At 52.2% G+C, this 22,414-nt stretch overlaps 2 protein-coding genes across 5 annotated transcripts; both read right to left on the bottom strand.

The window, feature by feature from the left end:
• Positions 1-3,060: 3,060 nt before the first annotated feature.
• On the bottom strand, positions 3,061-21,462 carry LOC131744623 (kallikrein-7-like). Of its 4 annotated transcripts, none has more exons than XM_067018562.1 (6): positions 21,125-21,462; positions 7,480-7,612; positions 6,851-7,019; positions 6,410-6,651; positions 6,048-6,184; positions 3,061-4,105 (listed from the first exon to the last, which is right to left on the bottom strand). In XM_067018562.1, the coding sequence occupies exons 2-6, from the start codon at positions 7,550-7,552 to the stop codon at positions 3,950-3,952; spliced, it is 777 nt and encodes a 258-aa protein (XP_066874663.1). In that variant the 5' UTR covers positions 7,553-7,612; positions 21,125-21,462; the 3' UTR covers positions 3,061-3,949. The 4 variants fall into 4 exon arrangements, with proteins under 4 accessions (XP_066874663.1, XP_066874661.1, XP_066874662.1 ...); XM_067018560.1 differs by lacking the exon at positions 21,125-21,462 and adding an exon at positions 20,481-20,562; XM_067018561.1 differs by lacking the exon at positions 21,125-21,462 and adding an exon at positions 19,561-19,820.
• On the bottom strand, positions 15,779-20,725 carry KLK8 (kallikrein related peptidase 8). The gene is given in 6 exon segments (XM_059044253.2): positions 15,779-15,934; positions 17,326-17,459; positions 19,561-19,820; positions 20,002-20,185; positions 20,654-20,699; positions 20,702-20,725. Coding segments are annotated over 6 exon segments (804 nt in total).
• Positions 21,463-22,414: the final 952 nt, after the last annotated feature.

Below are 22,414 nucleotides of genomic sequence, written 5' to 3'. Positions count from 1 at the left end.
GCATGCAGGATCTTTCGTTGCGGCACGCGAGCTCTTCGTTGTGGTGCGCGGGCTTCTCTCTAGTTGTGGTATTTGGGTTTTCTCTCTCTAGTTGTGGCGCCCGGGCTCCAGGTCGCATAGCCTCTGTAGTTGTGGTGCGCGGGTTCCAGAGCACGTGGGGTCTGTAGTTTGCAGCACAGGGCCTCTTGTTGAGGCACGCGAGCTCAGTAGTTGTGGCCCATGGGCTCAGTGGCCCCGAGGCATGTGAGATACTAGCTCCCTGACCAGGGATCGAACCCACATTCCCTGCATTGCAAGGCGGACTCTTGACCTCTTTACCACTGGACCACCAGGGAAGTCCCCAAAATACAGTTTTAAAGAGGTGGTTTGCTTTCTTATTTTTTGCATGATAAGTGTTTGGAATCCGATGTGTCTTTTACACTTACAGCACAACTTAGTTGGAGCTGCCACAGCTCACGAGTCAGGAGCCGCCAAGGCGAGTGGCTGCCATATTCTCAGTGCAGCTCTGTCCACTAGTCTTTTTGTATTCCAGCCATGGAGATTACTTGAAGCTTTCCTGAACCATTCCGTGTATTCTCGCCTCTAGGCCTTTGCCTTGCTATTGCCACCTCCCAGAATGCTCTTCCCACCTTCTCCTGGTAACAACTTGTCCTTCAAGTCTTTGCTTAAACATGACCTCCTTCAGGAAGACTTCTTTGAAGGGAAGTCACCCAACTTCCAACCCTCTGCAGGTGGGTTAGTCACTCTCGGCTAAGATTCCACAGCAGGTGCCTCCTTCATGTCACCCTGGATGGTGACCATCTGGACCCACATCCATCTCCCCCACTGGACCATGGGCTCCTTGAGGGCAGGCGCTGGTTCCGACTCATCTCTGCGTCCCAAGCACCAGCACAGGACTCGGCCCAGAGGAAGCCTTAGGAAATGTTGACCAAATGACTAAATGACTTCATTACTCCCACTCGTGTTTTACAGAAAAGAGAACTGAGGCTCAGAGAAAGGAATTTAATTGCTCAAACTCAAACACCCAGGAAGCGGTGAAGCCGGAATTGGAACTCAACTTCCAAAATGGCGGTGGACATGGCCCATCTCTTGGGGCCCCCTCTGGTTCCACCTTACTATAATGTGGGGTGGGTGGATTTGGGAGGAGTTATTGAGAGCCCTGTGGGAAAGGAGGGAGGTGGTAGGCAGTGGGGGGGTGGAAGAACCTCTAAGAGAGAGAATGAAGTCCCCAACTCTAGGCATTTGCCAGCGGCCTTCATGCTTTTTCCATCCCCACATGCCATGCATGCTTGTTTATGGGATGTTTTTCTCCAAAGTGACATGCTCTGCAAGACTCTTCAATAAAGAAAACGTTTTACAAGAAAACTTTATGGAAGTGTAAGCAGGGAAAAGAGCCAGAAGTCACAAACAATAAAAACCAACACTCAGGGACTTCCCTGGCGGTCCAGTGGTTGACTCCATGCTTCCAATGCAGGGGACGCGGGTTCGATCCCTGGCTGGGCAACTAAGATCCCACATGCCATGCGGTACAGCCAAAAACAAACAAACAAACAAAAAAGCCCAACACTCATGGCAGGCTTATTCTGTGTCAGACAATGTTCTAGCACTTTCTGAATATTAAACTTATACAGTCTTCATAACAGCCCTGGGAAATAGGTGCTATTTCTCTCATTTCAAGGATGAAGGAACAAGGGTGGGGAAGTGATGTGCTCAAAGGTGAATAGCTTGCAGCTGCCAGAACTGGGATTGGCACCCGAAAAGCACAGTTTCTAGAGTCTGTGTCTTTAACTTTTACACTTTATCAGCTACCCTAAGAAAAAGGAAGTTGTTTGTAAAAAAAACCAATCCACCTCCAGACATGTATACAAGAGCTGCCAAGAGCCAGAGCCAACTGTCTACAGGCTGACCTAGTGAAAGTGTGATGTTTTGTTACTTTTTAAATTTTTAGGTTGAATATGGATTGGGGGTGGCTTGCTGGAGAGAGGGGAAGTTGATGGAGCTTCTTGAGGGTGGTGGCCAAATACTCTTGACATTCCTTAACCTTGACACAGATCCAGAGGCGGGAGGAGCTGGGGGCCCGGACTCCTGGGTCTGAGGGAGGAGGGGCCGGGGGCCTGGACTCCTGGGTCTGAGGGGGGAGGGGCCGGGGGGCTGGACTTCTGGGTCTGAGGGAGGAGGGGTCTTAGCTTCCTGTGCACAGGAACACCAGAGGAAGTTAAGAAATTCCACGGTGGCTACACACTTCCTGCAATATGAAGAAGCGTGGGAGAATAGGAGGCTAGGAGAGAGGAGAAGATGGTGGAGCTTCAACAAGAGGAGAATGTTGACCGGTCCGAGAATTCTGGGGGAGGAACTGGAAAGACTGGTAGGAGAGGTTTGTCCTGGGCATCGGAGAGGCTCCCTCCTTCAGCACCTTCTGAGGTATGCCTGCCCGGGAGACTTCGATGGCAAGAGCAGGGGCATGGCCAGGCTGAGTCACTGGGACTCCTACCTCCACCCTTTCTGAGGCCCCTTCCTTGCCTTCTTGAGGACAGGAGACCACCTACCCGGGTTCCCAGCCCCCAGCCTCCCCTGGGCCTCCCCTGGCATCCAGGAGGCTGCGGGCTCAGTTTCGGCCCCTGTGGGACCCAGGTGTCCTGACTTCCTGCCAGCCCTATGCTTCCCCCAAACCTTCTCCCTCTCTCCTAGTTTGTCGCTCGTGAAATGCCCAGAAACACTTTCACACCCCTTTCCACCCTGAGGAAGTAGACAAATTCTCTCCTCCCTCCCTTTCACTCTCTACCTTCCCTTTCCCTCTTTCTCTTCTCCATTTTACCAATGAGGAAGACTGAGACCCAGAAAATGGAGAAAAATATGCCAGTGGGCAGGGAGGCAAGGCAAAGGACCAAACATCAGATACATTTTTCTTTCCTGTCTTCCTCTCTGAGGGTCTCCTCTCCTCCACCTTAGATCTGCAGAGCTTTTCCACTGTTGTTTTTCAGGTTATAAAAGTGCACACCCACAGTAAAGTAAATGGACGGAAGCAGGCTACTTTCCCATGACTACGACCATATGCAGTTTGGCACACATGATTTCAGGTTTTATTTTGTGAATATTTTCATTTTACATAGCAAGGATCACATACACATGTATTTCTGTATCTTCCTTTTTAAATGTTTTATTTATTTAGTGCTACGCGGGCCTCTCACTGTCGTGGCCTCTCCCATTGCGGAGCAGAGGCTCCGGACGCGCAGGCGCAGCGGCCACGGCTCACGGGCCCAGCAGCTCCGCGGCACGTGGGATCTTCCCGGACCGGGGCGCGAACCCGCGTCCCCCGCATCAGCAGGCGGATTCTCAACCACTGCGCCACCAGGGAAGCCCTGTATCTTCCTTTTTTTCACTTAACATCACATAGCATAAACATCCTTGCATAACACTAACAATTCTGCATAATTATTATCCTTAACAGCTTCATAATATCCTTGTCTCAAGCTAGCCTATTGTTTACTTAAACACGCCACTGATTCGGGACATATTCAGTGTTTCCACTGTTTTGCTATGATAAATAATGTGATAAATTCAAACCTTGCTCCACATTTTGGATTTTTTTTTTTTTTTTTTTTTTCAGTAGTCTCTTCCTAGAACTAGAATTACTGGGTCAAACGTGGAGAACAATGGTCCTATTCACATTGCCAAATCAACTTCCATAAAAATCGTATGAATTTACAGTTTCAGTGGCCGCGAGTGCTGGTCTCACTACCTCTTTACCAGCACTGAGGTTTTTGTGTTTCTTGTTTTTGGTTTTAAGTCCTTGCTGATTTGATTGACTTACACACATGGCATATTGTTGATGTTTTGATATGTCTTTGAGGAAAAGTAAAGTCAAGTATGACTGTAGATCATCGATGTCCTTATTTCTGTGAATTTCCTGCTCAGGGTGTAGGGATGGAGAGATGGGAGTATGGAGAGATCAGTTATACTTTCTCATGGTGTTGTTTATCCAATCGACGTACTTGCAGACTTGGGTATAGACACCTGGGGAGCTGGTTTGCCCGCAAGGGTAAGCTCCCCAGGACACCAGGCCTTGCAGAGTACCTTTGCACATCAGTGGTCCCCCTGAGTCACCCTGGAGGGGACAAAGCAAATTAGCTTCCGCTTCAGCGTGAAGTCCCGCCCCCACTTCTGTCTCAGACACCCCCACGGTTGTCAGTCTTTGTCTTGCCAGACCCTAGACTTCCACCCCGGCCAATGGGGAGAGACTCATTGTCTCTGGGGACCAATAGTAGAGCAGGAATTAGGGCCATCACGGAGAAGACAAACCACTTTCTCTGAAGACATTGGCTTGAGCCCCAGCCAGTGGGACCAATCACAGGGAAGGGGCCGGGCTTCCAGGGGGTCAGAGCCCCATTTCTTCCCCATCTTTGAGGACTCAGCGCCAAGCCCATGGGAGAAGCACTATGTCCAGGGAGTGGATACATGGGCATGAAAGAGGGACAGGGTGGTCTTGGAAATAAGGGGCCTAACGGATGACACACAATTCGTAAGGTCCAGTGCAAAATGCAAGTGTGGGCTCCCTCGCTCAGAAAGTATTAAGAATTTCAAGACAGCAACAGGAGTGCTTTAAACCGAGGGTGGGGGCCTCCCTGGTGGCGCAGTGGTGGAGAATCCGCCTGCCGATGCAGGGGACACGGGTTCGTGCCCCGGTCCGGGAAGATCCCACGTGCCGCGGAGCGGCTGGGCCCGTGAGCCACGGCCGCTGCGCCTGCGCGTCCGGAGCCTGCGCTCCGCAACGGGAGAGGCCACGGTAGTAAGAGGCCCGCGCACCGCGACGAAGAGTGGCCCCCGCTCGCCGCAACTAGAGAAAAGCCCTGGCGCAGAAGCGAAGACCCAACACAGCAAAAATGAATAATAAATAAAATTAATAAACTCCTACTCCCAAGGTCTAAAAGAACCAAGCAAGGGTGGGCCTTTCCTGAGCGCGGGACCCCGTGTCACTGTCCAACTTGCACAGTCCATGAAGCCGGCCCTCACTAGGGGAAGAGAAGGACGCCCCACCCTCTAGGACACACATTCCTGTCCTGAACACTTACCTTCCCGCCAAAGGAGTCGGGAATGGGGAGAGAGACAAGGAAAGCGAAAGAGTCACAGAGAAGAGGAAGAGGGGTAGAGCAAAGGATGGAGAAAAGGAAGGTGGAAGAGGAGAAGGAGGACAGAGAAACAGCAGCACAGGGGCTGGAGAAAGGGGCAGAGAGGTAGGCAAATAAGAAGAGTGACCCAAGCAGACAGCCAATGGGGGCGGGGGCGGGTGGCAACACGGATGGAGAGCATGACATGAAAACAGGTGTAAAGGGAGATGCGGGAAGATAATGCTCAGAGACAGGGAGGGGGTTCTAAAGAGGACGGGAGAGACGGTTCTTTGCCCAGGACCAGGACCCAAGGGAGGTGAGTGGGGCATTAACTTCGGGCACACAGTCTCGGTAATTGCAATAAATCGTATTTTATTGCAATACCTTAAAATTGAATTTAATATGAAAAAGGCCACGATGAACGCAGTATCCCAATTTAGGATAAAGGGTCAGTACAGGGCTGTACTGAGACTTACTGAAGCCTGAGGTGAGTGAGAAATTCAGCAAGACTGATGGCTCTTTATTTGAAAATGCTGACATTTTGTTCATCGTGGACTTTTGCACAGATTTAAAAAACTATATTGCATTAGAATGTGATTTATCTTGATGACTGAGTTTTCTGGGCACCCGCTCCCCTTTAAAGTTTGGGTTTGAAGCCGAGGCTTCACTCGCCTTCCCCTAGTCCTGGCCGCGCGTTGCCCGTCCCCAGCCCCTCCCATCTGTCTTTCTGCCTCATCCTCAGGGCCGTACCAGCCCCCACCGCGCTGCCACTACTGACCTGAGCAGAGAATGGGGTAGAGAAAGCTGGGGAAGCTGGGCCTAGCGTGGGACGGAATGCTTAGCGCCAAGGTCAGGTGCAAAGATTCTGGATAGAGGGGGATAGGGCTCTGTGCTGAGATGAAGCAGCCAGGGCCCCAGGGCAGGGGGGGAAGGAGGTCTCACGTTGCAGGCACTGGTGCTGGAGTTGGGGACGCCAGCACACAGCATGGAGTCTCCCAGCAAGAGGTTGTACATCTTCCTGCAGGCTCCAGAGGAGAGGATGTCGACACGTGTGCACATGAGCTTCTTTGGAAAGGTCACTGCAAGATGGGGGGGGGGGGGCTTGTCAGTCAGAGGCCTGGGGCTGTGGACCCGTGGGTCCTGATGGGGAGAGGGTGGGGGTCCAGGATCCTAGACCCTGAAGGAGGAGGGGGCTGGGGCGCTCAACGTGAGGATCCTGAAAAAGGACCTGATTCCTGGTCTCCGGGGTCCGAGGGAGGAGGGGTTCAGGGTCTGGGGCTCCCGGGTCACCGAGGGAGCCTTACCAACAGGGCTGGTGGTGGTGCCCCAGCCAGAAACGGTACATGTGGTCCCAGGGGGCTCACAGCGGGAGGGCAGGTTGACTTTCTTCACTCCTTGTGACAGCCTGGCCGGCCTGCTTAGCTTCACCAGCATGAGGTCGTTAGCGTGGCTCCATGTGGAGTAGCCGGGGTGGCGGAGAGACATCGTGGCCCTGATCTTCTGGCCTCTTCCCAGGTATTCACTGCCCATATGTACGTTGTACTCACTGCGAGTGAGAGAGTGGGACAGGGACCCAGAGGGAGAAAAGCAGAGATCCTGGGTGGGGGAGGGGAACGACAGAGACCCAGAGAGCAGGGAGGGCAGAGACGGGGCGGGGCGCGGCGGGCGGTGGAACAGAGACTGGGTGGGGGACCAGGGACCCAGAGGGAGAGCTGGAAGTGCTCGGAGCGCCCCCGGCCACATACTTCTTCCTGCAGTGGGCAGCGGTGAGCACCCACCACTCGTCGACCAGCACACCTCCACAGAGGATCTGATTACCGTCCAGCAGGGCCACCTGCCAGGGCCGGGAGCCCCCAGGACACGAGCGTCCACCAATAATCCTCTCGTTGCTGTTGCTGTTGCCGTCGTCGAAGGCTGGATAGAGACCCGGAGAAAAACATGGGTAGTAAGCGTCAGAGGAAGGCTGAATAAGCAGCGGAGGGGTTTGGAGACAGAGATGGAGACAGACGGAGAGACAGGGACACATGCAGAGGCAGAAATGGAGAAGAGTGCAGAGGAAGCGGGAGATGGAGATGGAGAGAGACAGAGGCAGCCCACTCAGAAACCCAGCAGGAACATCTTGTCTGTCTGAGGGTCACGACAGAAGCTGATAGGAGAGACCCCGAGCGCAGAAGACAGGGCCTGGGGGACACAGACCCCAGGAGTCAGAAGGAAGCAGGAAGAAAGGAGGCAGGAGGCCAAAGAGTCTCATCTTCTGAGGGAGGAAGCTGCTGGAGCGGAGGGAGGTCCTGACTCAGGGACCCCGTGGAGAGAGGGGTCCCTGGGGGTGATGGGAGGTCCAAGGGTTAGGGCGGCCCTCCCGGCCCTCCCTCACCGTTCAGTGCAGGAGATCCCAGGGCTGAGGACAGCAGTAGCATCAGCAGGGGTGAAAGAAGGAATCCTGCCATGGTGGCTCCTCTGAGTCTCTTAGGGGCTGCCAGGCAGAGGAAGGGTCTCTTCTGCTGGGGCTGAGAAGGACAGAGTTCAGGAAGCAGCAGTCCTGGCCCCCAGCCCCCTCCTCCTTCAGACCCAGGAGTCCTTCCCCTTGGGACCCAGAAATCTGGGCTCCCATCTCTCCCCATCCATAAGTCTGTATCCCCAGTTAAGAGACCCAAAATTCCAGACCTCCAGCTCCTCCTCTGTCAGAGCCAGGCGTCCAGGCTTCCTACTGACACCCCCCCCCCCGTCAGGAACAGGAGTCAGCTGGCCAGCCAGCCTCATTCCCCCACCCTAAATGAGGCCCCTTCTCACCTCCGGAGGGTCTGATCTGCCGTGGGCCGCAGACTCGGAGTCGGGTCTGCAGACCTGCGCAGGGCAGCAGTCTTATACCACGTCAGGCCGCCGCCCCTGCTCCCTCCCTCAGCGCCCGGGAGTGCCAGTGGAAAAGGCTCTGAGACACCCACTTCCTGCACTTCTGGTTATCTCGAACCCCCGAGGCAGCTAAGTCACTTGGCAGCGCTCTACTTTTTGCACCCTCCCGCCCCTGCGCATTCTCGGCTCCCATCGCCGGTGGCCGCTGCGGAGGCAGGAGACACAGGTGCTCTGGCTCCGAGATGCGCTTTGACTTGGGCCCCAGTCCCCTCTCGGGGATGATCTAGAGCCCATCCCGTAATTCTGACCAGCTGTGACCACCTGTTCAGGCTGGAACCCAGTCATGTCTTTAGAACCTAAGATAGGGTACGAGTGAAAAAGAAAACGCTTTCCCTAACTCCACCGTGAAAAAGGCTTACGGTTACCAATATAGACTGTGTTCCCGTGTTATAGATTTCTATGCATATTATGTATTTCTAACAAAAAGTCTGTACTGAACATTATCTAATATAACCTTTTTCTTTATAACTTACCTTGAACAATTTTTCCTCCTAGTATATTTATCTATTTTAAAAAATTTTGGAAATATTTATTTAGTTGGTTGTGCTGGGGCTTAGTTGCGGCAGGCGGGCTCCTTTGTTGTGGCATGTGAACTTTTAGTTGCGGCATCTGTGTGGGATCTAGGTCCCTGATCAGGGATCAAACCCGGGCCCCCTGCATTGGAAGCTCAGAGTAGCCACCAGGGAAGTCCCTCCTCTTGGTGTGTTTAAATGGGTCCTCCTTCCTTCTTCATGGCTGCATAACATTCCATACTATAGTTGTACCCTGACTTATGTCCTCTGTTTCAAATCGGAGTATTTGGGGATAGTTTTAATTATAATCATGCTGGGTTGAACGTCCTTGTACATTCATCTTCACTAATTGTGTTCGTTCAAGAAATAGTTACCGAGCATCTATTCTGTGCCAGCAATTATTCTGGTTCCTGGGGACACTGGTCAACAAAGCAAACAAAAATTTCTCCAGACAGCCTCTTGTTCTAGTGGGTGGAGACTGAATACAAAAATAAATCTATAAAATATATAGTTTGTTAGATGTTGGTAAGTACTACAGAGAAAAATAAAAGCAGGGAAGAGGGTATTCAAATCAATGCCACCATTCAGCCACTTAACAATCATTTAACGAATATATTTTATAATTCCTATGTGCCTGCAACTTGCTGTTATGCATCAGAAGGTCAAAAAACATCTTTGCTACACCACCAGACTGTATGAGAAAGTAACAGACCTGTATTTATTTTAGAGTCACCTTGCAACTAATAATGAACCGGAAGGAGAACTCTATTCTCAGTATATTTTCAAGGTAAACCAAGCACATGCATCCATGGTGATTTTTCACATCTAATATTGTAGGCAGTATCGACTTGCTCTGTTGCAGTTTGTGCTTTTTCAAAGCAAAAGCTCTGCATTAAAAATACAGGACTGAGAGAAATGTGCATTGAAAAGGAAAAAAGCAGAAATGTCATGTGGAGAACCTGGGAACAAGAAAGCATATCATGGGGGCTGTCTGAGTCATAGTGTACCTTCAAAAGCTGAGTGATAGGTTTAGAGTTGCTCCTGGCTTCTTAATTATTGGGGCACTGTTCTAAACCAAGGATAATTTACTGTATTCTATCAATAAAATTTTTAAAAAGAGCAGGGAAGAGGGATAGGGAGTTATTGGCTTCCTCCACTCTCAGGGACCCCTGGGGTTATAATATTAGGAAGATTCCACCTGAAGATGGCATTTGAACAAAATCTTAAAGGAGACGGTGGATTGATCCATGTAGCTACCTGGAGGTAGTGAGTCCTAGGCAGAGCAAATGGGCAGGTAAGTTAGGCAAGGGGCATGCTTAGAATGTTCTAGCAGGGGAGCCCTTTTGACTGGAGCTAAATGATCAGGGGGACAAGGGCAGGTAATGAGGTCAGAGAGATAATAGGGCTAGGATGACATAGGACCTTAAAGATCAGTGTAGGACTTTGGTGTTTACCTTGAGTGAGAGGGGAACCATTCTACCTGAAGGCAAGTTCCTAAAAGCGGAACTGACCCCAACTTCTGAATCAGACCCCCAAAATGTGATTTGTTCCTCAGCCCTGAGCCCAAATCTTACCTCAGTCCTGACCCCTACTCCAACTCTTTTTTTTGGTCCCATAATTTGGCCCATAATAGACTTTATTGTTGCCTACTCAAACATTCATTCCTTCTGTCTTTCTGTCAGAACCCCAATTTTGTTTGGATAATCTTTTATCCTCATCATGATTGTAAGCTTTACTGCACCAAGCAGAAAAGCCATTTCTGCCTGTCAGGGATTGGTTTAGAAATGAACATGTGATGCTGTTCTGTCCAATGAGGAAGGACGGGAAGACCACTGGGGTACTTCTCGGAAAGGCTTTCTTATTTCCAAAACAAGACACCGGAAGAATTCTCTTTTCTTCTTCAAGATGGTGCCCCTTCTGGATGTAAAATCTGGAATGGTGGAAGCCTTCCTGGGACTGGGGAGAGAAGTGGCTGGTGGACCAAGGAAAAAAAAAACACCGCAGATGGTCAAGCAGAGAGATGGAGTGACGTAACAACATTTGTGTTTTCTGGCTGCTATATGAAGGGGATTTTAAGGGGATGTGGAGACATGAGGAAACTATTGTTATTGTTCAGATGAGAGATGGTGACTTGGATAAAGCCATTGAGGAGGTGGAGGTGGTAATAAGTGGATGCATTCAAGATGCATTTAGGATAATCAGCAGGGCTTGGTGATGGATTGAATGGAAGTTGTGGTGAGGGAGACAGATGTTAAGGCTTCACGGTCTCTTGCTTGATGGATGGTGGTACCATTCATTGAGAAGACACGGCTGGATATGATCAAGTGCCTATGAGAGAGGAAAAAAGACCTCACTCTTTTTTAACAGAATGCTGCAGAGGCAGGGGGCTGAAGAGAGAATCCAGGGACTTCATGCATAATTCTAACTCCAATCCTTACTTTGACACAATTCTCAACAACAATCTTTTTTTTTAAAATAATACAGTTATTTTATTATAAGCCTGAATATCAGCAGACACATATTCCAAAACTAAACAATGTTGTATGGGAAACAGAATAAATAAGCATATTGAAAGATGCTAGTCTATCTTCTCATCCACCACTAACGTTGATAGAGGATACAGTCAAATTATAGAAATTTAAAAAGGTAACACGTAGGTTTCACTTTGAATTCTGACCAAGCCTGATATCAGATGGTAGAAGACACATATACTAAAGGCTCCACACCCATATTGATGCAAGCCTGAGTTTTAACCCAAAACCTTAACTCGGACCCAACCCTAACCCTCAATTCTGCTATATCCTTGACCAATTCTAAACTTTTACCTCAACTTGGAATCTAGTTCCTGACCATGTTCCTGCCTCCAAATATCAACTCAGGCTAGATTTCACCCCTCAATCAACCTTAACCCTTGACTCTTGACTCAAACCCTGGATCTCGAACCATAACCCAAGCTCAACTTTGACCCAAACACTGAATGTCGCCATGGCCTCCGTCCCAAACCTGACCACGTGCACAGCTCAGACTATAATCTTCACCCCTGTCGTATTCCAGGGAGACCACGTTGACGTCCTCCCATGAATCCATGCCCAGCTCACACCAGTCCCCAAACTCTGACTCCAGTCCAGGCCCTACTCTCATCTGCAGCCCAATTTCTACACGAAATCCCATCCCATTTCCGTGCCAAACTCTCTCCCTCACCCCATCTTCATTTTTCCAACTCCATGCCCCACCTGACTCCATACTTCCTTTCACACACACTCTAAAATAAAGTTCACCAGGCTTCCCTGGTGGCGCAGTGGTTGAGAGTCCGCCTGCCGATGCAGGGGACACGGGTTCGTGCCCCGGTCCGGGAGGATCCCACATGCCGCGGAGCAACTAAGCCCGTGAGCCATGGCCGCTGAGCCTGCGCGTCCGGAGCCTGTGCTCCGCAACGGGAGAGGCCACAACAGTGAGAGGCCCGCGTACCGCAAAACAAAAAAAAAATAAATAAAATAAAATAAAATAAAGTTCACCACTTAACACCATACAGCTGACCCCACACTGACTAAATTCAAGTGAAGTCCCCGAAACTTCTGAGACACTCTCATCAAATCTCAAATCAGACCCCAGAATTCGGACCCCCCGACCCCACTAATTCCACACCGGGACCCTGGCCATGAGGTGTGTCTACTCTCTTGACTTGGGCTCCCAAATCAAGTAGAGGCGGATGCTAGGCCACTCGACCTCACAGCACCGTGAGCCAGCAATCTGTATCTTTCCCTCCTGGCTTCCCAAAGACAGGAATTTGGGCAGGACTTCCAATCTGTTACCTGTTGTCCAAATCTTCATTCCTGGATTCTCTCTTCAGCCCCCTGCCTCATCAGCGTACTGTTAAAACGAGGTAAGCTGCCGTGCTACTCTGGAGCCTAGCCATTGACTCCTAAATCACCAGGATGTCTCTTCTGCTGGGCCTGGCATATATGTCTTTCTTTCTTTCTTTCTTCTTTTTTAAATTAATTTATTAATTTACTTATTTACTTTTGGCTGTGTTGAGTCTTCGTTTCTGTGCGAGGGCTTTCTCTGGTTGCGGCGAGCGGGGGCCACTCTTCATCGCGGTGCGCGGGCCTCTCACTGTCGCGGCCTCTCTTGTTGCGGAGCACGGGCTCCGGACGCGCAGGCTCAGTAGTTGTGGCGCACGGGCCCAGTTGCTCCGCGGCATGTGGGATCTTCCCGGACCGGGGCTCGAACCCGTGTCCCCTGCATTGGCAGGCGGATTCCCAACCACTGCGCCACCAGGGAAGCCCTAAGATTTACTTTTTTATTTATTTTGGCTGCGTTGGGCTTCTGTTGCTGCGCGCAGACTTTCTCTAGTTGTGGCGAGAAGGGGCTACTCTTTATTGCGGTGCGCGGGCTTCTCGTTGCGGCGGCTTCTCTTTGTTGTGGAGCACGGACTCTAGGAGCACGGGCTTCAGTAGTTGTGGCGTACGGGCTTAGTTGCTCCGCGGCACGTGGGATCTTCCTGGACCAGGGAGAGAACCCATGTCCCCTGCGTTGGCAGGCGGATTCTTCTCCACTGTGCCACCAGGGAAGTCTGGCATATCTGTCTTTCTGCTGCTGTGGTGGTTTATTTTTCTGGTTGTGTTGGGACTTAGTTGCGGCAGGCAGGCTCCTTCGTTGTGCCCTGCATGTGGGATCTAGTTCCCGGGCCAGGGATCAAACCTGGACCCCCTGCATTGGGAGTGTGGAGTCTTAACCATTGCACCACCAGGGAAGTCCCTATCTTTCTGTGTTCTTGACTATTTAATCTGACTTTTTGCTAAACACTGGTCTTCACAAGCAGAAGAAACGTGTCTGGTGTTCAAAGGGGTTTTTATAAGCACCCAGCCCAAACCAGGGAGCATAGGAGGTACTTAAAAATAAATACTAGTTTGCAAATCACTGTCACCCACAGATCAGTGAACAACCCAGTCCTTACTTGTTCCCTGAGCCATTCAGCCACAGGGCGTGACAAGAAGAACTTGACTTCACAAGTCAGACAAACCCAGGTTTGACCAACCCTAGTTGCCCTCCTTGTGATCTCAGATAAGTGATTTAATTTTTCCAAGCCTCACTTTGTCCCTCTCTAAAGTGGAGGAAAGCAAAATCTACTTCACAAGGCAAGCGATAGAATTAAATAATATTGGCTGCCTTACCTCATCCTACCAGGGAGGAGGCAGCTTCCATTTCTCATGCATCTACTATGTGATGTGTCGGCTGCTCTGCAAACCACATCTCTATTCGTCTCATGAGACCAAGGGAGGACTGTCTTCCCCATTTTGTAGATGAAAAAAGGGAAGTTTAAAAGAAGTTAGAACCCTTGTGCCAAATCCACAGCTAAGGAGGCAGAAAGGTCAGAATTCGAGTGCTGAGGATTTCCCACAGTCTAACCATTGTACAAACCCACAATCTGAGAAGGAAGTTTCCCTGGGCCACTGTCATATATGCTCAGAATCTCTTTTGGCTAAAAATGAACTTGGAACCCCATAGGCCTATTGTTAATGATGCACGTGCCCACGTTGACGAGAGCCCCCTATCCCCAGCCCTCTTGTGCCCTTTGGGTTTAGTCCTGTTCCTAAGTCCCACCCAGACACCCAGCTTCATGCTTCCTTTGCACACAGACTTATGTCCTGATCCTTTGCCTGATCACACCTGAGAACTGGTATCTTGCTGTCCTGCAGCTGTGCCTTACTCTGAGGGATCCTGGACGTTGCGATTCCGGAACCTCCTGATTCAGCTCCTTGGGTTCTGAAGGCCCATTGTTTCTGACTTCCAGGATTCCATTCCCCCCTTTTTTCAAGAACAGCTCCCACTTCTTTTGGGAATCTGCCCCCTCATTTCATATATTTCTGGTGAAACTGTCAATCATAGTTTTCCAAACCCTCCCACCCTCTGGGATGGACGCTTGACCCAGTCAAGCCAACAAGATCATTGTTTCCTCCCTAGAAATAATGATTAATCCAGTGGGTGGGCTCATTTCAAGCTGGACCAATCAGAATTCTTCCCTGGGATTAATATCAAGATGTTGGGAGGAAAGAGATCTTTGTTTCTGCTGGGTTTGCTTATGTTCCCTCCACGTGAAGAAGTCTGTCTACAGAGGCTAGAATGAGAGCCACAGGAGAAGGAAAGAGACAAGCAGAGATGAGAAAGAGTTCACACATATGAGAGAGAGAAACAGAGACAGAGAGAAGCAGGCAGAGTGCCAGAGAGAGAAATTGTCACAGAGAGACAGAGATGATTGGCTTAAGTCACCAATACAGGTACTTGAGACTCATACCCAGTTCACTTCTAACATTATGAATCATCTCCAAGGCCTTCCTAGGCACCTGCACCAACCAATCCCCTTTTACACATAAACCAGTTTGAACCGGGGCTCTGCTACTTGTATACAAAAGCTCCCTGATATAGGTGGGTCCTTCCAGCTTTTGTGCGTGACTGGTGTTGAGATCTCCTGCCAGACTCCACAATCCATTTTTCTATTCCTGAATTTCTGGTTGACCTTGGACAAGTCCTTTCCCCTCAACCTCAGCCACCCTCCTCCTTCATGCCATAAATTAATCTTCAAATCCTTTCTGGGTTCACATTCCACTGGGGATATTTAAATATCAGTTGGGTATTGGGATATTAAGTAAAGTGTTTTGGGGTTTGTTTTTTTTTGCAGTACGCGGGCCTCTCACTGCTGTGGCCTCTCCCGTTGCGGAGCACAGGCTCCGGACGCGCAGGCTCAGCGGCCATGGCTCACGGGCCCAGCCGCTCCGCGGCACGTGGGATCCTCCCGGACCGGGGCACGAACCCGCGTCCCCTGCATCAGCAGGCGGACTCTCCACCACTGCGCCACCAGGGAAGCCCAATCTCACAGTTTTGAAGGAGAAATCTCCCCCCCAAAGCTTAGATACAGTTTGGTTGCTCAGAAAAACTAAACAAAAACCCGTTCAACTTGTCTTTCACAGGCCAGCCCATTGGATATTTGGAAATCCTTATGTCTTCTCTCCCCTAAAATTAACCTCCCATTCCTCCAAGTCCTTTCAGAAAAAAAGGGGGATCACTTTGGCCAGTGGTGATGGCCCGAATGGCCATGCAGGTCCTGATCTCTCTCCATCTCCCATCACACCTCCCAGCAGGGTTCAGACCCTCTGCCCCTCCCCCCCTCTCAAGAGGGCCAAAGCGCACACAGGCAAGGGGCCAGGCTGATGTTGTGAGTTTACTGAGGGAGATCTAGAGCTCATCTTGGGATCAGCCTTTGCTGCCCATGGTCTTCTTAGTCCAGTCCAGGTAGTGGCAGATGTTGGTGTAGACGCCAGATCTCTCAGGCCCCCCATACGGGTCTGATGCCCAGGATGTGATGCCCCGGAGAACGCCACCACATACCAGTGAGCCCCTGGAATCTCGCTAGAAGGTGAGAATAGAAGACTTTCACCAAGGGCTTCCCTGGTGGCGCAGTGGTTGGGAGCCCGCCTGCCGATGCAGGGGACGCGGGTTCGTGTCCCGGTCCGGGAGGATCCCACGTGCCGCGGAGCGGCTGGGCCCGTGAGCCGTGGCCGCTGAGCCTGCGCGTCCGGAGCCTGTGCTCCGCAACGGGAGAGGCCACAGCAGTGAGAGGCCCGCGTACCGCAAAAAAAAAAAAAAAAAAAAAAAAAAAAAAACAAAGAAGACTTTCACCTAAGATGCCCTGCTGTACCAGTATTTAGTACCAGCTTTGTAACGTGATTGGGTCCCTTGGGATAGAGCATTGTCTCCTGGCACGAATGGTGAGAGAGAGCACGGTGGGGCTTCCATGTGCGGGGGATGCAGACAGGATGTCTAAGGTCAATGGAGGAAATCCTGACCAATGAGGGAAGAGAATGCCGTCTGGAGGGCACAATCCAGAGAGAAGAAAGTAGGAATTACATGGAAGGGACTGAGTTCCTCCATTCCTGGCCAATCTTGAAGAGATCATTGAAACCAGTTACAAAACATACGAGAAAGGAGCAGGGTTCTTTTGGATACACACACACCCAAGGGACAATGGTGGAAGCATGTGGGAAGAAACCATTGTCTCCAGGGAATCCTCCAGAAAGGTTAGATTCCATGGCCGGATCCCTAATGGCAATGATCCTATCCTATTCCTGGCCAATAGGAAAGGAAGCGTTGAAGCATTGTCTTCAGGGACCAATCATAAGCAAAGGGGGTGGGGCTTCCATGAAGGAGACAAATCCAAGGGGAGCTACTGAAGCTGCAGCCAATAGGAAAGAGAGTGTTATATCTACGGCAAATAAGATGTGTCACCCTGGGGTTGGGGAGCTCACTGAGGGAGCCTTGAAGTCGATGGCGCCATTCCCTGGCCAGCTGGGAAGTCAGCATTGCTCCCCAAGGAACCCACCATAGGAGAAAGCAATCATGCTGGGAAACCCAGTCAGGACTCGAAGAAAAAACAGCTGACTACCTGATCATCGGTAAAGTCAGCACAAACTCCAGGCACTAACACTGAGAAAGAGGGCAGGGAGGTTACGCGCCCTCTAGACTCAGACTCTCTCCTTCGTGGACTTATCCTCCGACTCGCTTTAATCCCCACCTTGTCCCTGCACCCCACCCTGCAGGCAAGCGTCCCCAAGAAAACAACAAGGACAATTCAATTATTCTGATTCCTGTGCTGTGTAGCCTGCAGGGAGAGAGGGCCTTCTCTGCACCTGCTTCCTACTCTGTAGAGGTAGGGGTGCTGACTCTCGGGGATCACCCCACAGCCAAGCCTCCAGTCTCTACAGGGCGAATGAGGGAAGAAGAGAGTTTCAGAAGTCACTCACCTGGCATGTATCAGCCCCACTGCTTTCACGTGCACAGACCGTACTATCTGTGACCTGCCCGGGGTAGGTGTCTTCACACTGCTTCTGAGGAATAATTTTTACTTCTGCGCAGTTGAGGGGGTCAGGAAAATTCTCTGAGGGGGCAGAGGTTGCAAGTTCCCAGAGACGGCAACGCTTTCCCCTCCATCCCTGTCTGTATCCAACCTCCCGTCTGTGTATCCACAGCTGCACGGGGTTTTCTGACACATTTCACAGGGTACATCACTTCTCACCACATGAAACAAAGCCATGGCCCCTGCTGTTTCTTTTTCTCCACCTAAAGAAGGACCTTGGGACCCTACCTTTTGTTTCTTGCCCTGAGTTCTTTAGAAATTCAGGATCAGGTGACTGGGGACATGGATGACATGTCCCCTTGGGACACCTCTGACCCTTTCTAATCTTCCATTCCCAGACCACCAGGTCTTCAACCTCAGCTAAATCCTACTTCTTCCAAATATCACCTCTTCCTAGAAGCCTTCCCTGACTGTTCTAATTAAAACAACACATCTCGGGACTTCCCTGGCAGTCCAGCAGTTAAGACTTCTTCCAATACAGAGGGTGTGGCTTTGATCCCTGGTCGGGGGGCTAAGATCCCACATGCCTCAGGGCCAAAAAAACCAAAACAGAAAACAGAAGCAATATTGTAACAAATTCAATAAAGACTTTCAAAAAACTGGTCCATATCAAAAAAAAATTCTTAAAAAACCCCCAAAACACCACATCTCCATCACCCCCTATTTTCTTCCCCCCTATGATATTCCATTATAGCAATTGACTCTACCTAATATTTCATTTTATATGTATTTGTTTATTGTCTATTTCCCCACCTAGCATGCAACTCCATAAGACTTTGTACACTACAGTACCTGGGGCATATCAGATGCTCACAAAATAAGTGTTGAATTGGTGATTGACAGTGGAATTAATCTTTCTTATTAACCTTTGAAGAATAGACTTGAGAGGGAAAAAATTCTATCAGGTACCTCTATGTGCCAGAAGCTATAGGCCCACCATCTCATTTAACCCTCACAACAGCTCTTTGAAGGAGGGATGCTTTCATTCTTTCATCCATGCATTCTTTCAACAAATGTTTATTGAACACATACTGTGTACCAGTCACCACCCTGAGCGCTATAGGAATGAAAAGAGATGTCACCTGAGCCCTCATGGAGCTTAAAAATCTATTGGATAATTATCCCAGTTTTGTAGATGAGGAAAGTGAGGACAAGAGGTGGGGAAGAGACTTGCCCAGAGAAAAGGGGCAGAGCCATGCTTTGAAATGACCTTCCTGATTCATGAGCAGCTAGGTTTCCACAGCATCCCATTGTCTTCTTAGGAGTCAGACAGGCAGGGGCCCGAATCCTGACTTTGCTTTCCTGGCGAACCACATCACCTCTTTGAGCTGAGCCCTAATTTTTTCATTGTGAAGCAGGGCAAAGGGGCTACCTGAACTCTGAGGCCCCAGAGGGAGGGCCTCCATGGAGGTCCAGACTTTTGGGTCCAGAGTGAGGAGGGGGCTGGGGACCTAGACTGTGAGTCGTGGAGGAGGAAAGGCCTGGACTCCGAGGGGATCTGGGGCGAGGAATCTTGGGTTCAAGAGGGAGAAGAGGGGCTTCCCTGGGGGCGCAGTGGTTGAGAATCCGCCTGCCGATGCAGGGGACACGGGTTCGTGCCCCGGTCCGGGAAGATCCCACGTGCCGCGGAGCGGCTGGGCCCGTGAGCCATGGCCGCTGAGCCTGCGCGTCCGGAGCCTGTGCTCCGCAACGGGAGAGGCCACAACAGTGAGAGGCCCGCGTACCACAAAAAAAAAAAAAAAAAAAAAAAAAAGAGGGAGAAGAGGGAGCCTGTTTTCCCGGGCCACTGAGGAGCCCATGTATCCTAAGTCTGTGGTGAAGACTGTAAAATCCTGTACCCATAAAAGGTCTCATAACTCTCCACCTTAAAGGAGAGATGCATTCATTCATCCACTCATTCATTCATCCATCCACTTTTGTGAGCCCTGTTAACAATCTGTTAATTTGTTTCCTTTCTCCCACCACTGCTGTTAATATTCTGGTCTTTAAGCTTTCTAACGTGGACCGCTTGTGAACTTCAACAACACGATCACTTTCCTTTCTTTATCTACTCTACAGGCGAAGCTTTGCCAATGGCTTGGGGTCCACTGGGCCAACCAGCTCCTCCTCTCCCTCCCACTACCTTGGGGGCTGGTGACAGAGCTCCAGCTTGAGATGGTGCACTTCTGGCCAACTTGAGGGCAGTGATCTGCCAGGGTGATGGGCTTCACTTTGGGCCCCAGGGATGCCCGATCACACAGTCGAATGAGCATCAGACCATGGTTCGGGTCCCCGTTGCTGCGGTTGTAGCAGGGCTGTGGGATGGGCTGAGCCACAGCCGTTTCTTGTTCGGACCCATCCTCATTCTACAGACTGTGATCTCCCAGGCAGACTGTGTATTTCCTGTAATGATGGGGGTAGTTTGGGACCCAGGCAGGGATAAGGGCTCCCAGCCCCCTCCTTTCTAAGACCCAGGAGTCCAGGTCCCCTCTCCTCTCAGACCTCCATTCTCGAGGACCCAGTCCCCAGCTCCCGCCTCCCGGAGCAAAGCCCCAGCCCCCTCTTTCCCCAGGCTCCAGCCCACCTCTGCCCCCGGAATCCACTCACACTTTTTTTATAGTGGGCTGCTGTGAGGACACAGCTGTCATCTATGAGAACATCCCCACTTATTAGCCGGACACCCTGGAACAAGGCCGTCTGCCGAGGCTGCTGATGGGGCCTGCACTCGTGGCCCTGCAGCACCCTGGTCTCCCGCGCTCTCAAGTGTCCTGCAGCAGCGCGGAGAGGGTTGCATCGCCATCCTGTGGGTCAGTGCAGGGGCCACGAAAACCACTGTGCTTTCCAGCGGAGACACACACCCCGCCCTCCGCTGCTCGCCTCCCAGCGCGCACGCGCTGCGACACAGACACACGTGTACACTCCCGGAAGCCGTGGGTCACCACACACAGAGTCACACACCGGAGCATGTGTCCCCGTGCCCGTATCCTCCTGTGTGTGTATCTGTGCCCCTCAGCAGGCAGCCCTGCTGGCTTAGAGCACTCATGCCATAGCAGCAGATCCTACCCGCCGTCCCGTGCACCGGGCCGCCAGCCGCCCCACAGAAGCGCCCGCACGTAATCGCGTGCTTCCCGTCTCCCCGCGTGCCACCACCACATGCACCCTCTCAGCCACCACCACGGTATTCCCACAGGCTCAGGTGCTCCACCGATGACTTCCGGGCCCCCAGCGCCCCCCACCGGCCCGGGGTTCCAGCAGCGAGAGCGGGAACACCCAGACCCCGACTCTGCAGCAGGCGTGGGATGTCCCATGGTGGGGTCTGGGAGACAGAGGGCACGGGGCTGAGCGGAGGAGGAAGGAGACCAAAATCCTAGGGATCTCGGCACTGGGGAGGAAGCAGAGATACTGGGGCAGTTGTTCTGGGTCCCGCTGGGGGAAGGGGCTGGGGCCCCAGATTCCTGGATGTGAGGAGCTGGGAGCTCAGGGGCTGGATTCCTACACGCCAAGGAAGGAGGGTATTAGGCTCCCCAGACGCCCGGGTCTGAAGGGAAAGGGAACTGCGAACTGGGACTCCTAAGTCTTGGAGAGCAGGGGCTGGGGTGCTGATTCTGGGGTCTCAAAGGAGGAAGGGATCTGAGGCTGAGGTCCCGGGCCCTGGAGGAGGGGGCTCGGGGGCCTGATGCCTGTGTCTGGGAACTCTGGCCTCTCACCTTACAGAGCTCAGCGGGCGGGGTTACCTACTGATTCGGCTCCAGAGGAAGAGCAGCCCGTACTTCAGCTCTGCCTGCCCGGAACGAGATTCTGGAGCCTTTGAACTGGGACCCCCGGCTTCCTGCTCCGTCTCCTCCCACCTGGGGGCCGGCGGGGTGGCGGGGACCTGGAACCCTGCTTGTGAGTGAGGAGAGGCTCAGGGGCCGAGCGGAGAATCTTGAGGGAGGAGGGCTTCCTGGAATCGCTAACTTCTTTGTTTTAACTGGGGTAGAATTGTTTTACAATGTCGTGTTAATTTCTACTGTACAAGGAAGTGAAGTAGAGTTCCCTGTGCTACACAGCAGGTTCTCAGTGCTTCTCTATTTTATACATATTAGCATATATGCGTCAATCCCAATCTTCCAATTCATCCAAGCCCCTCTCCGCGTCCCCGCTTGGTGTCCACGCTTGCACACTGACACAGCCACTACGCACTCTCTCACTCTTGAGGTCTGGGAGCGAAGGAGTTTAGCGCTGGTGACTCCCGGCTCTGAACCAGAAATGGCTGGGGGCCCAGACATCCTGGTCCGAGCGAAGAGGGGGTGAGGGCCGCTGACTCCTGGAGCTGAGGGAGGATGGGACTGGGGGCCTGGACTCCTGGCTCTGAGGGAGGAGGGGCCGGGGGCCGGGACTCCTGGGTCTGAGGGGGGCGGGGCCGGGAGCCGGGACTCCTGGGTCTGAGGGGGGAGGGGCCGGGGGCCTGGATCCTGGGTCTGAGGGGGGAGGGGCCGGGGGCCTGGATCCTGGGTCTGAGGGGGGCGGGGCCGGGAGGCGGGACTCCTGGGTCTGAGGGGGGCGGGGCCGGGGGCCGGGACTCCTGGGTCTGAGGGGGGCGGGGCCGGGGGCCGGGACTCCTGGGTCTGAGGGGGGAGGGGCCGGGGGCCGGGACCCCTGGGTCTGAGGGGGGCGGGGCCGGGGGCCGGGACTCCTGGGTCTGAGGGGGGAGGGGCCGGGGGCCTGGACCCCTGGGTCTGAGGGGGGCGGGGCCGGGGGCCGGTTCTCCTGGGTCTGAGGGAGGAGGGGCCGGGGGCCGGGACCCCTGGGTCTGAGGGGGGAGGGGCCGGGGGCCCGGGACTGCTGGGTCAGAAGGAGGCGGGGGATGGAGGCCCGGATTTGAGGTCTGAGGGAGGAGCTGGCAGCTGCATTCGTCACTCTTTGGGGAAGGAGTGATTTGGAGCCTGGGTTTTTGTGGGAGGAGGGGGCTGCCAGTAACCTGGAATGGAAGACAAGTCAGTCTTCTCGGTCCCGAC

This window comes from Kogia breviceps, chromosome 18 (genome assembly GCF_026419965.1).
Source record: "Kogia breviceps isolate mKogBre1 chromosome 18, mKogBre1 haplotype 1, whole genome shotgun sequence".
Lineage (NCBI taxonomy): Eukaryota > Metazoa > Chordata > Mammalia > Artiodactyla > Physeteridae > Kogia > Kogia breviceps.
This window is presented reverse-complemented; position numbering and strand designations above follow the sequence as displayed.

Excerpts from the sequence above, each read along its gene's own strand:
- LOC131744623 (XM_067018562.1), bottom strand. The coding sequence starts at position 7,552 with ATGGCAGGATTCCTTCTTTCACCCCTGCTGATGCTACTGCTGTCCTCA. Across the intron at positions 6,652-6,850 it reads GCTGCCCACTGCAGGAAGAA|TGAGTACAACGTACATATGG; the intron begins GTATGTGGCCGG and ends TCTCACTCGCAG. Across the intron at positions 4,106-6,047 it reads CCAGCACCAGTGCCTGCAAC|GGTGACTCAGGGGGACCACT; the intron begins GTGAGACCTCCT and ends TGTCCCCTCCAG.